Genomic DNA, 22,657 nt, shown 5'->3' with positions numbered 1-22,657 from the left:
CTATATCCATAAGACACCTGAAGCTAAATCTGACTATGTAGTTGTTACTGGTTTCACCTCCTTGGTGAAGGAATTATTACAAATCTTCCCTGCTCCCCAGTTTCCCCCCTAAAACCCTAAAATGACCACATCCCAGCGCTGCCCATTCAGCTCCCATGCGGAGCAAAATCAGAGAGCGGGAAGAAACAGAAGACCCAAGAGATGAAGTAGAAAGGATGAACAAGGTGAAAGTATTCGGGTCCCTTTACCACATGAATAGCTTCGAAAGAGTAAAAGAGTATGCTGGACCCTCAAATAGCCAAGCTAGGACAAGGTGCATGGAGTGGGAGGGGAGCTCTCCTGCAGGAAAGATTCTAAGGTTGTGAATGCTGAAGTAGTGCTGTGTTACAACTTAAGTGTCTTGCAAACACTTTGAGAGACACCAGCAACAATGAGAAAGTCCTTACACACACACACACACACACACACATTAGCCCATGATACATGACACAGAGGATGATACATATTTTTGTTACAACTCCTGAAAGTAGAGATGAATGAAACTGTTGAAAAACTACTAAAAGTCAGATATCCCTCTCATTTAAACTTCACAACTGCCTTTGAAACAAGTATGTTTACCCCCCTTTTAGTATTTTTTAGATTTATTTATTTATTTGAGGGCTTTGGGGCAGAGGGAAAGAGAGCATCTCAAGCAGATTCCCCGCTGTGCGCAGAGCCGAAAGTCGCAGGGCTCCATCTCACGACCCTGAGATCAGGACCTGAGCTGAAATCAAGAGTCAGACACTTAACTGACTGAGCCACTCAGGTGCCCCCACCCCACTTCCAGATATGACCGCTGCCTGAGACTTGGAGAGATTATGTGAATTGCTCACCTTCGTTAAACAAGCAAGGAGTGGAGCCTGAGCTCTCCTGGGTCTGCTGCTAGGAGCTGGGAACCAGAAGCTGCTAATGAATGAGAGAGACATGGCCCAAAATTGTGGCCAAAGGAAGTGTCTCGGGAACTTCCCTGCTGAGTCCGTCTGCACTGGGGGAACCTCTGGATCTGTGCTCCATTGTCAAACTCTGGGCTTTCCTGAGACTCTCTTAGCATGAAAAGCATTGGGATCCCAGCACAGAAGCAGTTGGGTCTATTTGTTCGGTCATAAACTACAGCCCACCGAAGCCCGTTTCTTCATCTTCTCATCTGTACTAGTGCTAGAAGCCAGCACACATGGAAGAACTGCATTTTATGGTTTTCTCCAGAGACCTTTTTATTCTTCCTTCTCTCTACTCCTCTAACACTTTCCTTTGTTTCTACCTGCCCCTCCTGGTCCTTTATCTACTACCAAAATTTCCAGACATTTCCTCCCACTGATCTCAACCTGCTAGAAATATAATCAAGTATTTTCTTTCGCAAAACTTGCTAATGATGAGTTCTTTATTGTATTACCTAGGATAGGCGTTTGATTCTCATGGCCCTTTCTCACTCTGGCCCCCTGGGTTGTTGCAAAATTTTTACAGCTATAAATAGCTCAGACTATAAATCTTAATTGCAAGTTGTACTGATCTCATATTGTGTTTATTTTGACAACAGAGACATTACAGCAGAGAAATAAAGAAAAATTTGTTAGCTAGAGGGACACCAACAAAGAATTCTGTTTAGTGTATGATGTCGCAGAGGAAGTGGGCACAATCTTCTTATTTCCTCACTATTTGTAGGTTTCTTCTTCATAGTGAACCAGCAGAGAACTTGCTGGACCTTGCTGACCTTAGAAAAGTAAACTGAGGCACAGGACCAATAGATGCTTAGTGCAGATGAAACCTTGGGCACCTATACTTTCCAGTCTAAGTTAATTTTATGTTCTAGTCTAAGGCAAAGCCAGAAGGTAACAATTTGGCTAACAGTGAAATTTACTCTTTACCCAAAGGCGGGATCAACTATTGATAATACCATGTTCCACTCCTTGGTTCCAGCACAAATCTCTGTCCTCACCATCTCCTCTGCTTCCCCTACCTGTTTCTAGCCCACCAGGCCAAACTGCCTGGCTAATATTCAGCCATAGGGCTGACAAAATGATTTGGATTACCAGTGAACGCCAGCAAGCATTTCCCACCATCCTTATAACAAGTCCTAAATTAATAATATTTAAAAGAAGATTTAACACGTATACATGGATACTGGCAGAAATATTCTTACGTAGACACACACACACACACACACACACGCACACACACATCATTGTCTTGAATATTAGTGACAGCTTCTCTTTTTGCAATCACTTAGTGGCACAGCCTGCTAAGGAAGACAGTGGCACCCAGTGGACAAATATTTGATTGTTTGACACAGGTGTTCCATTTTGAAATATTCTCATATCTTAGCCTTAAGAAAGGTCAGTTGCCCCTCTTGCCTTTTCCTGTTCTTCTGCCATCACATTTTAAAAATATCTCCTGAATTTAAAAATAGAGGGGCAGGAGAATGTTCTTAAACTTTTTATCTTTTCAAGAATAAGACTAAGCTACAATACTGAAGAAAGCAAAAATTTCAGGATTAACTCCTCTGAGAATAGTGTCTTTATTTGATTAACCTTTTCAACTATAATAGAGACAGCCAAATCTAATAAAGTACTCAATTTAATTAAAAATGTAACATTCAAAAAAAAAAGTAACATTCAAAATGCCTATAATGTGCTTTTTTTTTTTTTTAACATATCATACCTTCCTTTTCTACAAACCATTACCAACTTCCAATTAAAATCACTTTGGTTAGGCAAATTTGGCAACTCCAAAAGCAATACTTCAGGAAAATAACATATACAGACCCTGCAATTTAGTGCTATTGTGCAATCTATCTAAAGCCATACAGATGGCTGTTTTCACTCACTAACTCTTCCAATGATTCTTTTGGTTGTGAGTTACTTGGGTAAAGAAGCCCTCCTTTTATGTCTTTCTTCTCCAAACACCTAACTAGCATCTTACTCATAATAGGTACAAAAAAGTTGAGTAAAATCCAGTTTCCATTTTACATATTTAATCTGCTAAATAATAAAAAAAAAGGGAGTTATTGTTTGATATTACAGATGACATCATCAAGCTAAGAATCTTCAGTATTAGGGGCTAACTGTATTGGATAAAAATATTTCAGGGGTGCCTGGGTTCGACATCTGCCTTTGGCTCATGTCATGATCTCAGGGTAGGATCAAGTCCCACATCGGACTCCTTGTTCAGCGGGGAGTCTGCTTCTCCCTCTCCCTCTGCATCCCCAACCCCACTTCTGTTCTTCTCTCTCAAACAACTAAAATCTGTAAAAATACATACTTTATAAAAAACAAAAGAGATGAGTGGTGAATGGGTGAATCAAATTTTACTGGTTTAAATGAGAAATCATGAAAAGACGTTCGATTGCAAAATCTTTTCAGTGCAACTAATAGGGACGGGGGTGCCCTGTTTCTGTTGGCCATTCAAGCTTTCTCCCAGGTTTGCAAGTTCTGGTTCATCAGCATAATCTTTATAATTCATAATTTTGCTATAGTTTGAGACTTGTTTTTGTTTGTTTTAGAAGAAAGACCCGTTGGTAAGCCAGGGTTAGGGCATGTGGCTAACAAAGAAATTTTTCCAAGTGGGTCTGGGCCTAGGGCAACACCCTTTGTTTCATTGACGTAAGTTTTTCATCAATCATACTTGGTCAGTAAACAATAAACATATCCCAAAGTAAAAGATGCACTTTTTTAGTAAATTGGAAAAAGAAATGGAGGCCATTTGCATGTGTCACCGCATTACATGTTAATTATATTTCTTTTTCTTGTAACAGGCACATCTCTCCTACTTTCCCCCCAAAAATTCTTATAAAACTCTTATGCAATCAGATTTTGCTAGACAGACCTTGTTATGAAAAGAAAACTTAAAATTGTTTTTCATAAATTTCTAATAATATACAACAAAAATATACCAATTCATGATAAATCAATAAACATTTGTAACATTTCTGTCCTTTTTCCTCCACGGTGATCACCAGAAGTGGATCACGAGACTCCAGGCAATTTTGCCCCCTGGGGCCAAGCCTCCCTGCTCTGGCAGAAGAGCAAGAGTGACATTCAGATTTGCGGTATGCACTGTGCTATTTGCAAAGCACAATACTGGGAAAACAGTCCAGACCCTGGTCTGAGCTTTGCTGATACCCATAGTCAGTGTCTCTGGGAGCAGAGCTCTGCTGTGGACGCAGGTCTCCACTAGAGTGTCCAACACTGCCCACTTTCAGGTTGGCCTCCACAGCTCCTGTAGGTTTTAAAAACCCAAGAGGGAAGCCAGTATTTGAAAAAACTTTATTTCCTCAAATAATTTGAGAAAATTTCTCTGGTGTGGTTACTGTAGGTTTTCTTACCTTTGGGCTTATCAGTGTATAATGCAAATACACTTCACTGATTCAGGAGAGCCACTGGCTTAAAGATGGCTTCCCTACCTCATGGGCTAGACTGAATGGAAATCAAAATAGAAATGTAAAAGGAATTTTAAAAGCTGGGAAGGTCCATAAAGATTAAAGTATTGTTATATCTAAAATGAAGGAAGTCCTGTGTGTGTGTGTGTGTGTGTGTGTGTGTGTGTGTATCAATAGGTGGAGAGGTCAAAACACAGATTGATTGATTGATTGATTTACCTTGAGTATAGTTGACACAAAATGTTACATTATTTTCAGATGTACAACATAGTGATTCACCATCTCTACAGGTTGTGCTATGCTCACTGCAAGGGTGGCTACCATCTGTCATCATACTGTACTATTACAGTATCACTGACTTTATTACCTATGCTGTGTTTTTTATTCCCATGACCTATTTGTTCCATAAATAGAAGCCTGTAGCTCCCCCTCCCCTTCACCCATTTTGCCCATCCCCTGACTCCCTTTTCTTCTGGGAACTGTCAGTTTGCTCTCTGTATTTATAGATCTGTTTCTGGTTTTTGTAAAACATGTATTTAGACTCACACTTGTTCTACGGAATGCTTGACGAATATATATTTCTAGTCTGAATGACAGGTATTACCTGTTCAGATAAGGATTTAGCCTTTTCTTCTGCTTCCTTCAGGCAAATCTCCAAGGCCTCAAGTTGAGCCAAAGTAAATGCCATCTGTCCAGTTTCCAGGGACTCTTTCTTTAAAACAATAATCAAGTATTACTTTTTGATATGGATAGCTTCCTGAATGTATCTTAAGCAACTTTATGGATTAAGGACAGTGTTAATAAACTCATACAAATCATCTTTTCTTCAACAGAGTAATAAAACAGTGAAATGTTATAAAAAACAATAGTCTTACTTAACAGTTTAATGTATAATGGGAGGGTAAAAAATGCATATTAAACTATGACAACGAATGACTTTGGAAAGTGAGACTAAAATTACCCACACTGGAATTTGGTTCATCTGCAGCTTTTTGTTCTTGATACAAACAGAACCTCGCTTCAAGAGGCCAAAACCAGAATTTCACATTCCTAGTGAGAGCTATCACCTAGAATGCCTTTATTTTTTAGCATTCACCTATCCTGAGGAACAGAACCATGTGAACATAGAGAAGCTGGTTTCCTCTGATCATCACTTCCTTATCACAAGTGTCATTAAAGCAAAGAAACCACAGGGCTTAGAATCAGATGATTCTGACCCGGAATATAGCTATGATGACTGGAATCAGCAAATGTAGAGAGACTTTGCCTCTCCAAGTTTTTCTGCAGTTGATCTTTCTCATTGCCAAGCAGAAGAGTATACATTGGTATGGAAGTATCAGTTACATGCCCTGCTGAGACTGGAGTACTTCCTGACGACTCCGGCTATCTTGACAATTAATTAGTAATTACACAGCAATGTGAAAACTTGAAAAGGGAGACCTCATAGTGCTAAGATTATGACCTTCCTCCAACCTTCTTGGGTGTGTCCTGTACTCTTGTGAATGCTCGGGCTCCTATAGTTGCTTCCAATTAACCCCATAAATGAAAGAACTGTGTTCATTCTTTTCTTTTCCTTTTTTCTTTTCTCTCCTTTTCTTTTCTTTTTTTTTTTCTTTTTCTTTCCTTTTTTGTTTTTGTTTTTGTTTTTTGTTTTTGGACTGCTGCTTTGTTTTCTTCCTTTGGTTTAGGAGCCCACCAATTTAAAATGCATTTTTACACATTTCCTAGTGGTATAGTAGAGCCATCTGGTGGTAAATGGAACCAGCCACAAAGATAAAGCATTCATTCAGGTCCTGTAGTTGTTTGTACAGTACTCGGAACCCTAGGGCCCTGCCATGGGCCTCTGAGAAATTCCATAGGATACAGAGCAAAGAAATGGTGCTACGTTCCAAAACAGCCTGGATCCTAAATCAAACAAGGCTGAATAATCCTCCCAACCCCGTCCCCCACACGGAGCAGACTTTGGGGGATGAACATCTTGGGCTACAACAATATTTGGAATAAATCAATGATCCTCAGCATACCATAATGATTCCAATACATTTCAAATTCAGTCCAGAAAAAATAAATCTCAAAAAATGAGCCTCAACACAAAACTCTTGTGTATTTACACCTATAGATAATTCATGCTACAAAACATTTTATGTAGAAAGGGGAAATGTCAAGAGGCCAAACTGTTCCAAAAAGGTTGGGAATTCTGGATCTAGTTGCTATTTCCAGGGAGAAAACTTATTGTCTAATGTTTGCTCTCAAGAGGAAGTTTCTTAAATCTTTTGTGAGTAGATCAAGCAAAATCAACTAGTCTGTTTCTCCAGACCGTTGTCTCCAAACATCCCAAATTTTGCTAGCCAAGAAGGACAATCATTTTCAGTAAGAGAGAAGCATTGTAAGCCAAACAGACTTGCCTGAAGAGTGCTAGTAAATACCGTAAGATTTTTTATACACGTGGTTTTAAGAAATTACCCTGCATTGTGGAATGGGAGAATCTGAGCAAACTGAAGAATGGGGTCTATCTTGGACACCTGTGCTCCAGCTATAAGCTATCACTCTCTACTCTCTGACTGGCCTTCCTATTCTCGCACTCTCTTAAGGGAAAGAGCCATAAAAAGCCATATATCTACACAGATATAATAGGCAAGCACTCTTTTTTTTTTTAAAGATATTTATTTATTTATTTGACAGACAAAGATCACAAGTAGGCAGAGAGGCAGGCAGAGAGAGAGCGGAGGAAGCAGGCTCCCTGCTGAGCAGAGAGCCTGATGCAGGGCTCTATCCCAGGACCCGGGATCATGACCTGAGCTGAAGGCAGAGGTTTAACCCACTGAGCCACCCAGGTGCCCCAGGCAAGCACTCTTTAATAGGAGGCAGCTCCCATTTACCAAACAAAGGAATAAAAATGAAACCAAGAATAGTTTCAGAAATAAGGCATACATGGGGTTCGAAGTTTAAGAGGTAGGTGTGTTGTTTCAAGGACCCTAAAGAAGTTAGGTGTAGTTAGTCACTGTCCTAGTTTTGCAGGATGGAAAGCCAGAAGAGCAGAAAATGGGACTTCTACCATCAAGTTCCTTCTGCCTCAAGTACATATGGACAGACCCCCACATAAAGCCACTTATGTTTATTATGAATATAAAACTGTTTTGGTAGTTAAAGTAACTGATGAGTGAATTATACTAATCAAAAGTCTTTTAAATGCTATCACATGTTGAAAATATATGATACACACAAGTGTTTGGGTTTTGATCCTGTCTGGATTTTTAGGTGGTAAATTCTAGCAATTCAATGGGAATTCCTGTTTTTAACTAATACTTTTTGTCTTAAAAACTTCTACCTAAATATCAAGCCAATCATCTAAGTACAGATAACTAAGATAACCAAGATGAGTGAACTCAAAGAATGCTACAAATTAAGAATTCAAATTAAACTCTTTGCCTCCAATGACAACATGAGAGTCTTATGCATATGTGTTAAAGTTCCTCATTTGAGGATCTGGAGAAAAATTTATTCTTTTTTTTCTGATTTTCATTGTCTTATGATGACCTTGCCCTTCTTCCTCAGCCATACACACTCTTTGTACTCTTAGGGACTGGTTCAAGGTCTCTGAACCAGATCCTCCCCTACCTCTCAATCCACGTGCAACACGGGTAGAAAAGGTCCTGCCTGCAGAAGCCAGACTGCACAGCACTGAGCATTAGTAGGATCCCAGTAAGTAGCTGTTGATGGATTGAAGGCTCAGCCATCAAAGACGGTGGTTGCACCAGGGGAGCACTCCGTCCTGCTGAGAGGCTTCTTTGAGCAATCCTTTCCATGTATCCAGCCTAGGATGCTGGCATGGGTAAGAGCCCTAGGGAAATTCTGCTCACCAAAGACCAGGTACAAGCTTAAGTAGCAGAAAGCCAGGAGGTGGCCATGAGTTGGGTGATAATGGCAGGGTTGTTCTGAAGACTGAGTAAGCTAAAGCAGGTAACTACTTAGAAATGCTCAGTTCATGGTATTACTAGTAATTCCATTCCCCCAACACCTATAAAGAGAATCATTTGATATGAAAACTTCCTAGCTTATTTTTAAACCCTAGTAAAAGAATGTCCCTATAGAGGCCCTTGTGTTACAGCAAGTGATCAAACAGCAGCAATGGGGAATTCAAGCATGCAATTAGAACAAAGTTAATGTGTTAAATATATGTGTGTGCATTTGTTTAAAAATACGATTGCTAAATAAAGGTGTGCTTATTGCCAAGAAAGTCTTCACAGAAGAGAATCTTGACATGGGTCAGTTGAAGACAATTGAATGTTTCCAGCAACCTGGAACTTCAAATGCGGAGGGATCCCCAGCAGCCCCACTCAGTGTTGCAGTCACTTCATGCCAGATAAAACATGCTTTCAACACATTTTGCAATGGTCGAGATTCACGCTTGATGTCTCTTCTATGCTTTCCCCCTGCTTGACTGGCACTGAAGGCTATAAACTTATTTACCTTACTATGACTCGCTCATATCTCTCATGCTGATGGAAGTTTTTCCCTAGCCTCCCCCCTCATCCCCTTACTCTGGACAGTTAATGTTATCCCTACCCACCCTGTTTGGTGATCAGAATTCATTTTACAGTGGAAATTTCATCACTGTCATGTCCTTTTATGCTTAACTTTTGCAACAGTATCTTGGGCTAAATTGCCTGTTTCTCTTTAGGAAACCATTTAAAAACTCAATTTTTTCCTGATTTCAATCCATTCTAATGGAAACAGTATTCCTCTTTGTTGGAATTGCCTAAATAGTCTGCTAATATGATATTTTTTATTCAAAATTGAACACATTACGACTCTTGTCAAAGTCCAGGGGAAAGAAGATTCTAGAAAGTGCCTATCAACATGCCTGTAGAGGAGATCAACGTTGGGAGGATGACAGATGAGCATTGACTAAGCATAATACTGCTTGTAATCTGGTAGGCCTTATTCTGAACTGGACTGCATCCCTTGGGCTGTGTGACTTCTGGGTTTCACTTCTTGGGGCCTCAGTTTTTCATCTTTAAATGAGGCATGTATGGGGCACATCTCAGCAGGAAACAGTCACTCCAGTGGAGTGGTTGAGGGGAGTTTAATGAAGGGACTGTATGCAAACCTGTGCGCACAGTTAAGGGCAGGAATGAAAGATGGCGGGGCACTCCCAAGAAGTGAAGGTAATCTTCGCTTCACCTTGAATTGGAGAGGTAGGGGAAGAGATAATGGCAGAGTATTAATACGGAATCTAGAAAGAGAGCTTGAGGAGAAGGCCATGTCTGTGAGTTGATACCCTGGATAGAGAAATAGAACCACTATGCACCTGTGCTCAGACCTAATGGTGGACAGACCAGTGGAATAAACAGCCTGATCTCCTTTTCTCTTACCATGTGTTCTTTTGTATCTCCCTTGTGCTGAGCCCAAAAAAGCCAGAAGGTGAGAGACCCTGAATGACAAGTCTAGAGAGACCAGCTAGCCTGGAAAGGAGCAGAGTAAGGAAAGGGTACAGAATGGACCTGGAAAGGGAAACAAAACCTCTGGCCAAAAGGGTTTAGTAATATGAGTGGTTCCCAAATGCTAGCCCATAGATCCATATTGGTTTGTGATAACATCTCCAAGCACAGCAAGGAAAAGACAGAAGTAAAAATTTTTAAAAAATATTATGAATTTTTCATGAAACCAAATTTATCCCATTTAGAGAACTGTCCTTTATTCTGAGATTATGATCATTCTATATATTTTGGTGTTAAGAGGATGTTTCTTTAACAAATGATGGTGATAATATATGGAAATTATTCTTTTAGTGAATTTTGTTCAAAAAAAAAAAAAGAAAAGTTGGCAGTGCTATGAGATCTAATCCCAATTATTGTGGAGGTGGAAATTCTTGTGGGTTTATGAAATCTAAAAGTATAGAGACCCTCTAAGTCATCTCTGGTAAATTATGAATTGAATGTTCTATCAGGCAGTCTTTCCAGAAATATGGTCTCTGAATTCCCCTGGACCAAGCCCAACATGGACCTGTATTCAATATCAAGTTTCTGTAGAAATGTCCAGGATACTACTTTTCTAGAAAAAAAAAAAAAAAAAAAAGAGCATTTCTAAAGGTCAACCTTCCATCCTGTGAAAGATTTAACTACTTTTTCATTTCTATAGCATCACTGATATAAAAAAGAATAAAAGAAGAGGGATTCAAAAGGAATTGTTGACTCAGTTATTCACTTATTAAAAGATTGTTGCCATGGAAGTTAAATGACCATATGACATTTGATAGCTTTGTAAATAACTTTAAATAATGGCTTACCGGAAACTCTTAACAAGCTAATTCTTGTTTTAATTTAGTTCAAAGCATTTCAACTCATTAAGTTAAAAAAGTATTTATTAAAGACTCACTCTTTGCCAGATATGATGCTAAACAATGGGGAAATGAGCAGTAAGAAGACTGACAGTATTAATACCCTCACCAGAATTCTTAGCTTAGAATTTCTCTCCAATACAAAAATCCTAGGATTTTAGTTTTAATGTAAAAATCAAAAGAATGTCAGAAGTTTGGTGATTAATTTTATCTTTTTATGCTCATTCATAATATACAGTTCTTGGCTTTGGGGGCTTGTTTTTTTCTCTTTGATGAGTAATCTGGTAGATGTTAGAAGGAGGTGAGAGGCAGTCCTAACCTGTTTTCAAGTATTCCAGATCTTTCTCAAATATATCACTTTATGGCTTCTTGGAGACTAGGTATGTATAGTATCAGAGGAGAAGAGGGACCTAGGAAATAATATGTATCTTCTGTTGTTCAAGGTCAAATTAACAGCAAAACAGGGACTGGTTTTCAGGTGTTCGGGTAAGAGGACTCCTGGATTTGGGTTCATATTATGTTACAGAATTTGTTCTGTGACCCAAAATAACCCTCCATCATTTTCATTTTATGAGACAATTTCTTAGAACTGTGAGCATCACAAACTCTTTTAGAACCTGATTATATCCATGAATTCTCTTATTAGAAAAAAAATGCATATACATATGTTGCTTGCACACGCACACATGCCCACACATGCACACACACACATGACCACAATTTTGCACATAATTTTAGACTGTTGAAGCATCTTCTTCAATGACATCTATGTGGCCCAAATTATGGATTCCTTGTTAAGGAATTCATTTTTATTCCAGCTACCTTTAATTTTTATTCTGAGGTAAAATATCAAATTTTAATGAATGAGAGTAACACTGCATTTTGGCTGCCTCTACTCTTAGTGATGCAAATGAATAAAAAAACTAATCTTTTCTTCCTAGGGAAATGACCCAAACTCAAAACAAACAATACAGTTTCTCTTTCTGGTGGGGAAAGCAAGTAGCATGTCTTCCTAGGGGAACCTGATTCCAGTCACTGAAACCTCACAGCAACCAGTGATAACACATCCTATTGACCAAGAAGTGAACATTTTAATGATGACTCTATATTTCCTTCATAATAAAAAGGACACAACAAGAGAATTTTCTATTAAAAACAAATTTTGATTTCTTTAAGAAATGAATGAATGAGAGGAAAAAATAGGGACTTAATGGATACAGAGTTTCAGCTTTGAAAAATGAAAAAGTTCTGGAGATTGGTTGCACAAAAATGTAAACATGCTTTACACTACTCAACGGCACGTTTTAAAAATCATTAAAATATGATATGGATTTTACGATTATTTTAAAAAATAACAGTATAAAGCAAGTTATAAAGCAGATAAATTATGGAGTGAAGGAATTAGCTGACGTTAAAATTAATTCAACTACTCTTTACCTACTTCACAGGATTGTTGTAAGAACAAAATGAAAAAATCTTGGATTTTGGTTTAATTAAAAAAGCCCAAAAATGCTATTTGTTTTTAAGTCAAACTTTTGTTCAGTGGGACATAAAATAATACAAATACTTTTCCCGTTAGTAAAGACAGTATTTTGAATAGTTGAGTCTTTTTGTGACAGGAATATTTCTTTTTTCCACACATCATACTTAAGTTTAGATTTTGAGTCCTTTGGCATATTAACCAACAATGTTTTTAGGTTCCTACTGTATCCCAGTCTTTTAGGAAATGCACTTGCCTCTCGGAAGAAGGATTTTCAGCATGGTTTATGGGGGAGGTGATGGCTTTTTATTGACAAGATTGATTGTGGCTTTTCAAACAGTTTTGAAAATAAATTATTTCTATACTGTGTATAATCAACAACAGTTTTGTGATTGTTCGGTATATAGGTACTTTTTTTCCACCAGTGAATTTTAGGCTCCAAATAAGTAAACTTAAAAAAAAAAAAAGCCAAAAAATTTAACTTTAATGGTAAGAACTTCTGTACTCTAATGATACTGTTCCAGAACCTAGCTAGAAAATCCTCAGTTGAACTTGATGTTCCATGAGAAACCTTTTCCATGAAAAGCCTTCCCCCACCCCAGCCCAGACTGGCATTTGCACAGACTCCTTTCCTTACCAGGATCTAAAGGAGAAATGTGTTATGAATCCTTTCAGATCAGATAAAAGTTCAGCAAGAGTTTCCATAGTACATTCCAACATGATAAGGTAAGCAGAGGACAGATGGGAGAGCTCTCTTTTGCTGTGAATTTCCACTTCTTTTAAGGTCCTCAGTCAAAATATGACTAAGAAACATGGCCAGCATATCAAAGAAGAGGACACAGCATGCCCAACATTAGCTACTTAGTAGGCTTCGCTTTCTCATCTCTGAAAGGAGACCATTGTACCCAATTCATCTTTTACCCTGAGATAGCCATTTGTCATGCTGTTTTGATGGCCTAGTGTCTTTCCCTGTTTGAATAATTTCCCATCTTATGAATCCCATCTCTCCAAAGTGGAAAAGTCAGGAACTCCCTCTCAAGCATCCTTTGCATCCAAAGTGTAGGCCTGTGACTCAGGCTCCATCAACCAGTTGCACCACCTTGAGACTTCAAGGTGGACGAGAGTGTTATGAAAAAGGTAACAAATAGAATGGAATGGGGCCAGGTAGACAGGGTCATCATCCTGTTTGCAGAGGCTGCAGTGACAGAAGACTCAGAAGTAAGCCTCAAATTCAGGGGAAGTGACAAGTGATGTGGGGCCTATACCCAGTGGCACCCATTAGTAGGTACCTCCCCGGAATCTAAGGTGGCTAATTGGCCGTGATCTCCCAGCGTGGTTCTCCAACTCTCCTAGAGAACCCATTGAAATACCTAATATCTTTTAGTAACTCATTTTTCCCTTCATACAAACTGGAATGAATTTTGTTCATTAAACCTCCATTTCCTCACCTGTAAAGATGGAGAAAATGTTAAGTCTGTGGGGGCTGCTGTAATAATTAAAGGCAGGAATACTGAAAAATACTTAGTCTAGCCCCTGAGCCATAGAAGAAAGTTTTTTCAAAGATCATCATCTTTTTAACCTCTAGGTTTTCAGGTTTCTAATGGGTAGCTTCTGGGAACTCACAGCCTAGGAAAGAGCTTAAGGGTTGATTACAAACGCCAGCAACTCTTACAAACTCTATTGGTCTTGGCATCATGTGACTATACCTAGACTGGTTACTCTTTCTTGGAAAAAGTAAATCATTATGCATAATGTAAGAGCAAGAATTTGAAGCATAGTACAAGAGGTTACTGCCTGTACCCTCTTCTGCCTGGTCAAGAAAGTTTTTACTATATCAGCTCAATTTCTTCCCTTCCTTAACTTTCTTGCTAGCCTGTTGTTTTGGGCTTTTGAAATGAAAAGAGGGAGGTAGAAGGGGAGAAAGAGGAAGCAATGTAATCTCTACAACCAACGTGGAGCATGAAATCACAACCCAGACACCAAGAGTCATGTGCTCTTCCACTGAGCCAGCCAGGCACCACCCCCAAGGAATTTTGGAGGCAAAAACTTGGGACAAGCTGTCTTGTAAGATAGAAGCACATAGAGAAAGAAAAAAGGAGATATATAGATATAGATATAGATATAGATAAAGATATATCCTTCCTTTTACATATATATCATATATATATCTTTTATATATATCTTTCTTATATATATATCTGAAATTTCCCCCCTATACTGTTTAATTCATGCAATTTCACCTTCAGTATACCATCAGAGTTCATTGGACACAAATATAGTACTAACTTTCTTTTTTTGAGCTATTCTATTCTTAAAAAATCTGTATTTCATGTCTTTTATCCTTTCTTAGAGATTCTTACAAAGCACAAAGAGAATATATATTAATTTTTTAGAAGCATAATAAAACTCATTCTGTCTTGTAATTTTCAACCCACCCATTGGAGCCTTTTATGAAGCTAAGATATGTTGTGGGATCTTAGTGATCTTCTTTTTCCTATATTTCAAACATATTGCCACTGAATCTTTGTAGGAATTATTTTTTATCATCATTGATCAATTGTTTCCAAATATGACTTTTAAAAAAAAAGAGTAAAAAGGCTAATACTTGTGGAATTGACTAGAAATACAATACAATAGCAAAATTAATAATCTTCCTTCATTCTCCTATTATGTTGCCAAAGGTATTGAATCATTTTTCAAGGTTTAAAAGGGGAGACAGTATTTTTTATATTTTTGGCTTTCACTAAACATGGTTGAGAATACTGCATTTTTCATCTTCCATTCATAATGCCCAAAGAAAAGAAAATTGACAAAGGAATACATTGCCCAGTTCGTAGACAAATCAGAAGGTGAAGATGAAGAGCCCTACTCTTGAATGGTACTGTGCCCTGCACTAGCCATTAACCATATGTGGTTTTTGAGTGCTTGAGATGTGGTTTGAACTGAGTTTGTATTGAACTGAGATGTAGTGTAAGTGCAAAACACACAAGATTTTGAAGACTTAGCACAATATATGACAATATAAGATATTTCAGGACACTTTTAAATTGGGTCCATGTTAAAATGACAGTATTTTGGATACATTAGGTTAAATGAAATATATTGTTAAAATTTGCTTTAACCAGGGCGCCTGGGTGGCTTAGTGGGTTAAAGCCTCTGCCTTTGGCTCAGGTCATGATCTCAGGTCCTGGGATTGAGCCCCACATCAGGCTCTCTGCTCAGCAGGGAGCCTGCTTCCTCCTCTCCCTCTCTCTCTGCCTGCCTCTCTGCCTACTTGTGATCTCTGTCTGTCAAATAAATAAATAAAATCTTAAAAAAAAATTTGCTTTAACCTATTTAAGTGTTTAATGTAGCTATTAGAAAATTTTAAATGACAGATATGGCTTACAGTTTACTTATTTTGGACAGTGTAACTCTAGACATTAATGTTGATAATAGAATTAATCATGCAAGTGAAATACCCTATACATTTTCACCTCGTGACTTCCTAGAGACTTAGATGAATATCCTCAAACTCACAAATCAATGAATGAAAAACACATCTCTAAGGACTAAATAGGAAATAGGGTATTTTCTTAAAAGACAGAATCTAACATAATATTTTTTGACAAGAACTTGTACTTTCCTTTTTTACTAAGAGAACGGATAACTATAATTTCCCATCTTTTATGAGTTTATGTGCCACAGTTTTTACTAAATAACAAAGATATTCTCTATGTTTAAAATTTTATCAAATGTTTATTGAGTTTTTTTTAAACTATGCCTTTATTCTTCTGTAACTTATTTAAAAAGGGCTTTAAAAAACTTAGTTGGGTTTATTTGATCCAGATGGTAAATGATGATGATTTTTTTCCCTGTACACTAAGGGTTAGGAACTTGAGGAATTTAAAAGGTACCTTAGGGGTACCAGACTGTTTCTTTCTTCTTTCTTTTTTTTTTTTCCTATTTTCTTAATTTATTTGGGAGAGAGAGAGAGAAAGAGAGAGAGCATGAGTGGGGAATGGGGCAGAGGGAGACCTCTGGACCCTGGGATCATGACCTGAGCCGAAGGCAGCTGCTTAAACAACTGAGCCACCCAGGAGCCCTGTTGACTGTTTCTTTTAAACCACAACTCAGTTTTTTGAGATTGGACCATTTCGATCTCAGCATTACATGTTAGGCAGCCATAAAGGAAGTTATGGGAGACTTTTTTCTAGATTTTCAGGGACATGATCATCAAAAAAGAATGTCAGAACACATCTGAAGGCAAGAAGCCCAAATGCTGCTTTATTCAGAGGGAGAAAAATTAATAGGATTCAAAATATAGTCACCATGGACATAGATAATTCTATTTTAAGGAAGATTCCGAGTAGAAAGAGCCCCTAGGGAAAGCAGGCTGTTCTAGAATTTATAGCATTTTCCTTAGGCAATTGAGGGAAGCAAAACAGGGCTTGCTCCTTTCCAAAGAATGTTCTGAACCACATTTAATTTAAAAATATCTTACAATTTAATTTTCCTTTGCATTAAATGTATGATTCAGGAACATTTTCTTCCCTAAGTGAAAAACACAATATGTCCAGTTATTCAAAAACAAACACATGAGAATCATTCACGTATTTATTGAGCTCTTTTTATGTAGGACCTGGAGCTAAACCCCAGGGGAATAAAGATGAATTAATCAAATCTGTTACTCTGCAAGAGCTCATAATGTGATATATAGGTTGAGAAAAGGAGGAAAGATAAAGTAGACTTCAATTTTATAAGGATAGGAAAGGAGAAAGGGAAAAAGACAGGTATTGACATCATCTCTGTGCCACGGATTTTCTGTATATTATGTCCCAAAACTTCAGACATGATGAAAGGTATAAAAATAAAGTGAAAATCCTCCAGATTCCTACCACCCAGAGACTGCTGCATGCCGTGGACCGAATGTGTCCCCTGCCCACTGGAACTCATAAGTGGCAGTCCTGACTTCCAGTGTTACAGTATTAGGAGGTGTGGTGTCTGAGAAGCCACAGAGTTTCCATGTACTCATCCGGGTGGGGTCCTCATGATAGGATTAGTGTCCTTAAAAGAATAAAGCAGAGTAATCTGTCCCTCTGGTACCTTTTCTCTCTCTCCCTCTCTTTTCCTTCCTCCCTTTCTTTCCCCCGGCCCCTGCCTTCTCCCCAAGACAACAATATGAGAATACAATAAGCAGACAACCATCTTCAAGCCAGGACTTAGCCATGCTGACACCTTGATCTCTGACTTCTCAGCCACCAGAACTGTGAGAAATAAATGGCTATTGTTGAAGTCACCCAATCTGCGGTATTTCATTATGGCAGCCCAAGCAGACCAAGACCACAGTTGGTGCATTACTTTCTATTTTGGGTGTGTGTGTGTATGTGCATTACTTTCTAGACTTGTATATGTCTACTCGAGAGATGCATAATGTGTAAAACATCACAGTATACATGATTATATATGGCTAAATTGGAATAATTTGCGATTAGCAATGTGTCATAAGTATAACCTATATTTGAATGATAATTGATGTTTTATACTGTAATTTTTTAAAGTAAGCTCTACACTCAGCATGCAGCTTTAACTCATGACCCTGAGATCAAGAGTAACACGCTCTAATGACTAAGCCGGTGAAGCGCCCCCATATTCTATAATTTCTAGTTTAAAAATTACCATCTATTTAAAGGTCACAATAAATAAATACTACTTTGTGTATATAATTTTCTCTACTGTTGGAGAACCCTGTAATAAGCATACTTATACATCCTTGTGGACTTATTTTTTTATTTTCTTAATACAAATGTGAAAGTGGGAAATGGACTCTGAAAAACAATCTGAAGGGTTTGAAGAGGTGAGGGGTGGGTGGGAGGTTGGGGGAACCAGGTGGTGGGTATTAGAGAGGGCACGGATTGCATGGAGCATTGGGTGTGGTACAAAAAACAATGAATACTGTTATGCTGAAAATAAATTTTAAAAATGATTTAATAAAAAACACAAATAAAACTATTAGGTTAGGAGTGCCTAAAAAAAAAAAATGTGAAAGTGGTTACTGGATTTTGAAGAGTATATACTCTTTAAAGAGTATACACTTGGGCGCCTGGGTGGCTCAGTGGGTTAAAGCCTCTGCCTTCAGCTCAGGTCATGGTCCCAGGGTCCTGGGATCGAGGCCCGCATCGGGCTCTCTGCTCAGCGGGGAGCCTGCTTCCTCCTCTCTCTCTGCCTGCCTCTCTGCCTACTTGAGATCTCTCTGTCAAATAAATAATAAAAAAAAAAATCTTTAAAAAAAAAAAAAAAAAAAGAGTATACACTCGATACATACTTCTGATAACATCCCCCAAATTAACTACAGGAATCATAGTTTCATACAACTTTGCCAGTAATGACATTTTCAATACTTTTTTTTGAGGTATAATTGACATACAATATTATGTTAGTTTCAGGTGTACAGTAAAGTGATTTGACATTTATGTACCTTGTGCAATGGCCACCACAATAAATCTAGTTACTGTCACCTTAAAAAGTTAATACAATATTATTGACTATATTCCCCATGCTGTACATTACATCCCTATAACTATTTTTTTAATAACTAGAAGGTTGTACTATTAATCTTATTCACCCATTTTGCTGACTCCCAGCTCTCATCCCCTGTGGCAAACAACAATCTGTTCTCTGTATCTACAAGTTTGGGTCCAGCTCTCATCCCCTGTGGCAAACAACAATCTGTTCTCTGTATCTACAAGTTTGGGTCCTGTTCTGTTTTGTTTCTTTGTTTTTTAGATCTCATGTATAAATGAAATCAAATGGTATTTGTCTTTCTCTGTCTGACTTAACTTCACTTGGAATAATAGCCTCAAGGTCCATCCATGTTGCTCAAATGGCAAGATTTCATTTCCATTTTTTATGGCTGAGTAATATGTAATATATATGTAATGTAATATGTTTTTTTTATATATATATATCTCACATATCACATATATATACATATATATCACATATGGATATATACACATATATATATCACATATGGATAAAGAAAATGGGAGATATCTATCTATTTAGATATCAATCTATATAGATATCTATTCAAAGAACATGAAAACACTAAACAACCTAAGCACCCATCAAAGGATGAATGGATAAAGAAAATGGGAGCTATCTAGATAGATAGATAGATATCTAGATAGATAGATAGATATCTAGATAGATAGATATCTAGATAGATAGATAGATAGATAGATATCTAGATAGATAGATATCTAGATAGATATCTAGATAGATAGATAGATAGATATCTAGATAGATATCTAGATAGATATCTAGATAGATAGATAGATAGATATCTAGATAGATATCTAGATAGATAGATAGATATCTAGATAGATAGATATCTAGATAGATATCTAAATAGATAGATATCTAGATAGATAGATAAATAGATAGATATCTAGATAGATAGATAAATAGATAGATATCTAGATAGATAGATATATAGATAGATATCTAGATAGATAGATATCTAGATAGATAGATAGATAGATAGATAGATATCTAGATAGATATCTATCTATCTATCTAGATAGCTCCCATTTTCTTTATCCATTCATCCTTTGATGGGTGCTTAGGTTGTTTCCATATGTTGGCTATTATCAATAATGCTGCATTGGACACGTGGGTGGCATATATCTTTTTGATTTAATGTTTTCATTTTCTTTGAATACATACCCAGCAGTGGAGTTGCTGGGTCGTGTGGCATTGCCATTTGTAATTTTTTGAAGACCCTCCATACTGCTTTCCATGGTGGCTACACCAATTTACATTCCCATCCACAGATCATGAGAGTTCCCTCTTCTTCACATCCTCACCAACACTTGTTATTTCTTGTCTTTTTTATAATAGCCATTCTAACAAGTATTAGATGATATCACAATGTGGTTTTGATTTGCATTTCCCTGATGATTAGTGATGTTGAGCATCTTTTTTATGTGCCTATGACATCTGTATTCTTCTTTGGAGAAATATCTATTCAGACGCTTTGCCCATTTTTTAATCAGATACTTTGTTATTGAGTTTTAGGAGTTACTTATACATTTTGGTTATTAACCCCTTATCAAGTACATAATTCACAAATATTTTTTTCATATTCAATAGATTGCCTTTTTATTTTGTGGATGTTTTCCTTTCCTATGTAGATTTTGGGTTTGATGTAGTCCCATTTATTTATTTTTCCTTTTATTTCCTTTGCCTTTGGAGTCAGATCCTCAAAAATGACTATGACTGATATCAAGAATATCAAGGAGCTTTACCCACTTTGTTTCTCCTAGAAGTTTTAAGATTTCAGTTTGAACATTCTAATCTTTAATCAACTTTAAGTTGATTTTTGTATATTGTGTAAGATTGTATTCCAGTTTCATTCTTTTGCATTTAGCTGTTATATATTGAAGAGGCTGTTTTTTCCCCATTGTATATTCTTGCCTTCCTTGTTATACATAAGTTGACCATATATATGTGGATTATTTCAGGACTCTTTCTTGTTGGAAAACTCATCTCTTCTTCAGATATGAATGATAACCTTGCTGGGTAGAATATTTTTAGTGAGAAGTTTTTTGGTTTGGGGGTGTTTGTTTTCTTTCTTTTTTTTTTTTTTTTTTTTCACTTTGTATACGTCATAAGCCATTCTTTTCTGCCTTGCAAAGTTTCTGGTGAAAAAAGTGTTGATAGCCTTATGGGCTTTTCCTTGTACATAACAATCTGTCTTTCTCTTGCTGCTTCTAAGATTCTGTCTTCAACTGTTGACATTTTTATTTCAGTATGCTTTGGTGCGGCTCATTTGGTGTGGTTCATTTCATTTGAAACTCTCTAGAATACCTGAATCTGGATGTCTGTTTCCTTCCCTAGGTTAGGGAAGATTTCATCTATCATTTATTTCTACAAATAAACTCTCTACCCCATTCTCTCTTTTTATAGGACCTCTATAGTGGGAATGCTATTCTGCTTTATGTTGTTGTAAAGGTCCCTTAAGTTATTTCTTTTTCTAAAAATTCTTTTTTTTTCCTGCTTTGTGAGGTGAGTTCCACAGCCCTGTCTTTGAGTTCACTAATCCATTCTTCTACTTCTTCCAGTCTGCTATTGAATCCTCTAGCATGTTGTTCCCTTCGGTTATTGTCTTCCTCAGCTCCATGATTTCTATTTGGTACTTTAGTTTTTCTCTTTCTTTGTTGAAGTTCTCACTTCATTCAGCCATTCTTTTCCTAAGTTCAGTGAGCATCTTTATGACCATTGTTTTGAATTCTTTCTCGGGAGGGTTACTTATCTTCATATCACTAAGATCTTTTTCTTTTGTTTGGAATATATTTCCCTATTCCCTCATTTTGCTTGGCAGTTTGTGTTTGTTGCTATGTATTAGCAGAACAGCTATATTTCTCTGTCTTGAAAGAGTGACCTTGTGTGAAGGTAATAATCCTTCTCTTTCAACCTTGCCCAGCTCTCAGTTGTCTCTTGAACTTCTGTAATTGTTTTAACTGCCTGACTTATTCTTGATATGCCCCCATGATTAGGTATGTGTGTGTGAAGACTTATCAGTCATCCAAGGGAAGGAATCTTATTTAGCACCTAGTTTCAGGTTAATTGGAAGTCAGACTCCAGCATCAGCTTTTAAAGTGTGCCAATATACACAGTTCTGTGGGACTACAGTTGTTAACTCTGCTGACTTCCAGACCAGGATATCTAACGGTGTTCCCTGGATAAGGGTTGCAAAAATCAGGGCTCCAGACAAGTGTGTAAGTCCCTTTCTGAGAAGTGTTATGAGTCTTACTGAGGCCAAGTGGTACACAAGGATTGTGTCTCCTTACTTGCATTCCCGGATTCACTTCCTTAGCCCTAGGTGTGTGGCCAACCTGAAGCCTCTTTGTCAGACCGAAGCTCCAGACTAAGAAAATAGGCATTTTTCGAGAAAGACTTGGGGTGTGTTTCAACCCACTGTCTATACGGTGCCCTCAGAGTGGTGCCTGATAAGAACTGTCTTTCTGGTTGCTGTGGTCCTGTGAAACTCTGGAGCATCCATCCTCAAGACCACCAGGTCATCAAGGGGTTTCCCCTGTGTGAACTGCATGCACACTCTGGCTTTAGTAAGCCTGATAGAGAGTGTGGCAGAAAGGACTTCAGAAGGGTGGTGGGAAAATGGTTTGATTGCATGCAGTAGGCTTCAGCAGTGCAGCAAAGGAGTGCCTTGTCTGTGAGAGCATGGTGGTTTTAGGCTAGGCGTAGGAGAATGACACAACTGTTTGCATTTATCTGGCTGGGGCCAGAGATCTAGGGAGCCTGCAACCAACTGTGCTCTCCTGCCTCAACAAATGTCCCAACTATTCACCCTTGGCTGTACCACCAAGGCATAGGAGGGTACAGGATTTGAGTTCATCCACTTGCCCTAGCAGGCTATGTG

At 37.8% G+C, this 22,657-nt stretch overlaps 1 protein-coding gene across 3 annotated transcripts in view; it reads right to left on the bottom strand.

Annotated features, from left to right (window-relative positions):
• CCDC192 (coiled-coil domain containing 192) overlaps positions 1-22,657 on the bottom strand; it is a 195,129-nt gene that overhangs the window by 157,843 nt on the left and 14,629 nt on the right. For 2 of the 3 annotated variants that reach the window (XM_032851965.1, XM_032851966.1), the window contains exon 3: positions 5,016-5,123. In XM_032851965.1, the coding sequence (XP_032707856.1) occupies positions 5,016-5,123 (108 nt within the window). Of the gene's footprint in view, positions 1-5,015; positions 5,124-11,070; positions 11,162-22,657 lie in introns of all 3 variants that reach the window. The other variant, XM_032851967.1, reaches the window with a different exon arrangement.

Source organism: Lontra canadensis, unplaced genomic scaffold, assembly GCF_010015895.1.
Source record: "Lontra canadensis isolate GAN:19392208 unplaced genomic scaffold, GSC_riverotter_1.0 scaffold5, whole genome shotgun sequence".
NCBI lineage: Eukaryota > Metazoa > Chordata > Mammalia > Carnivora > Mustelidae > Lontra > Lontra canadensis.
The sequence above is the reverse complement of the archived record's forward strand: the minus strand, read 5'-3'. Positions and strand labels throughout refer to the sequence as shown.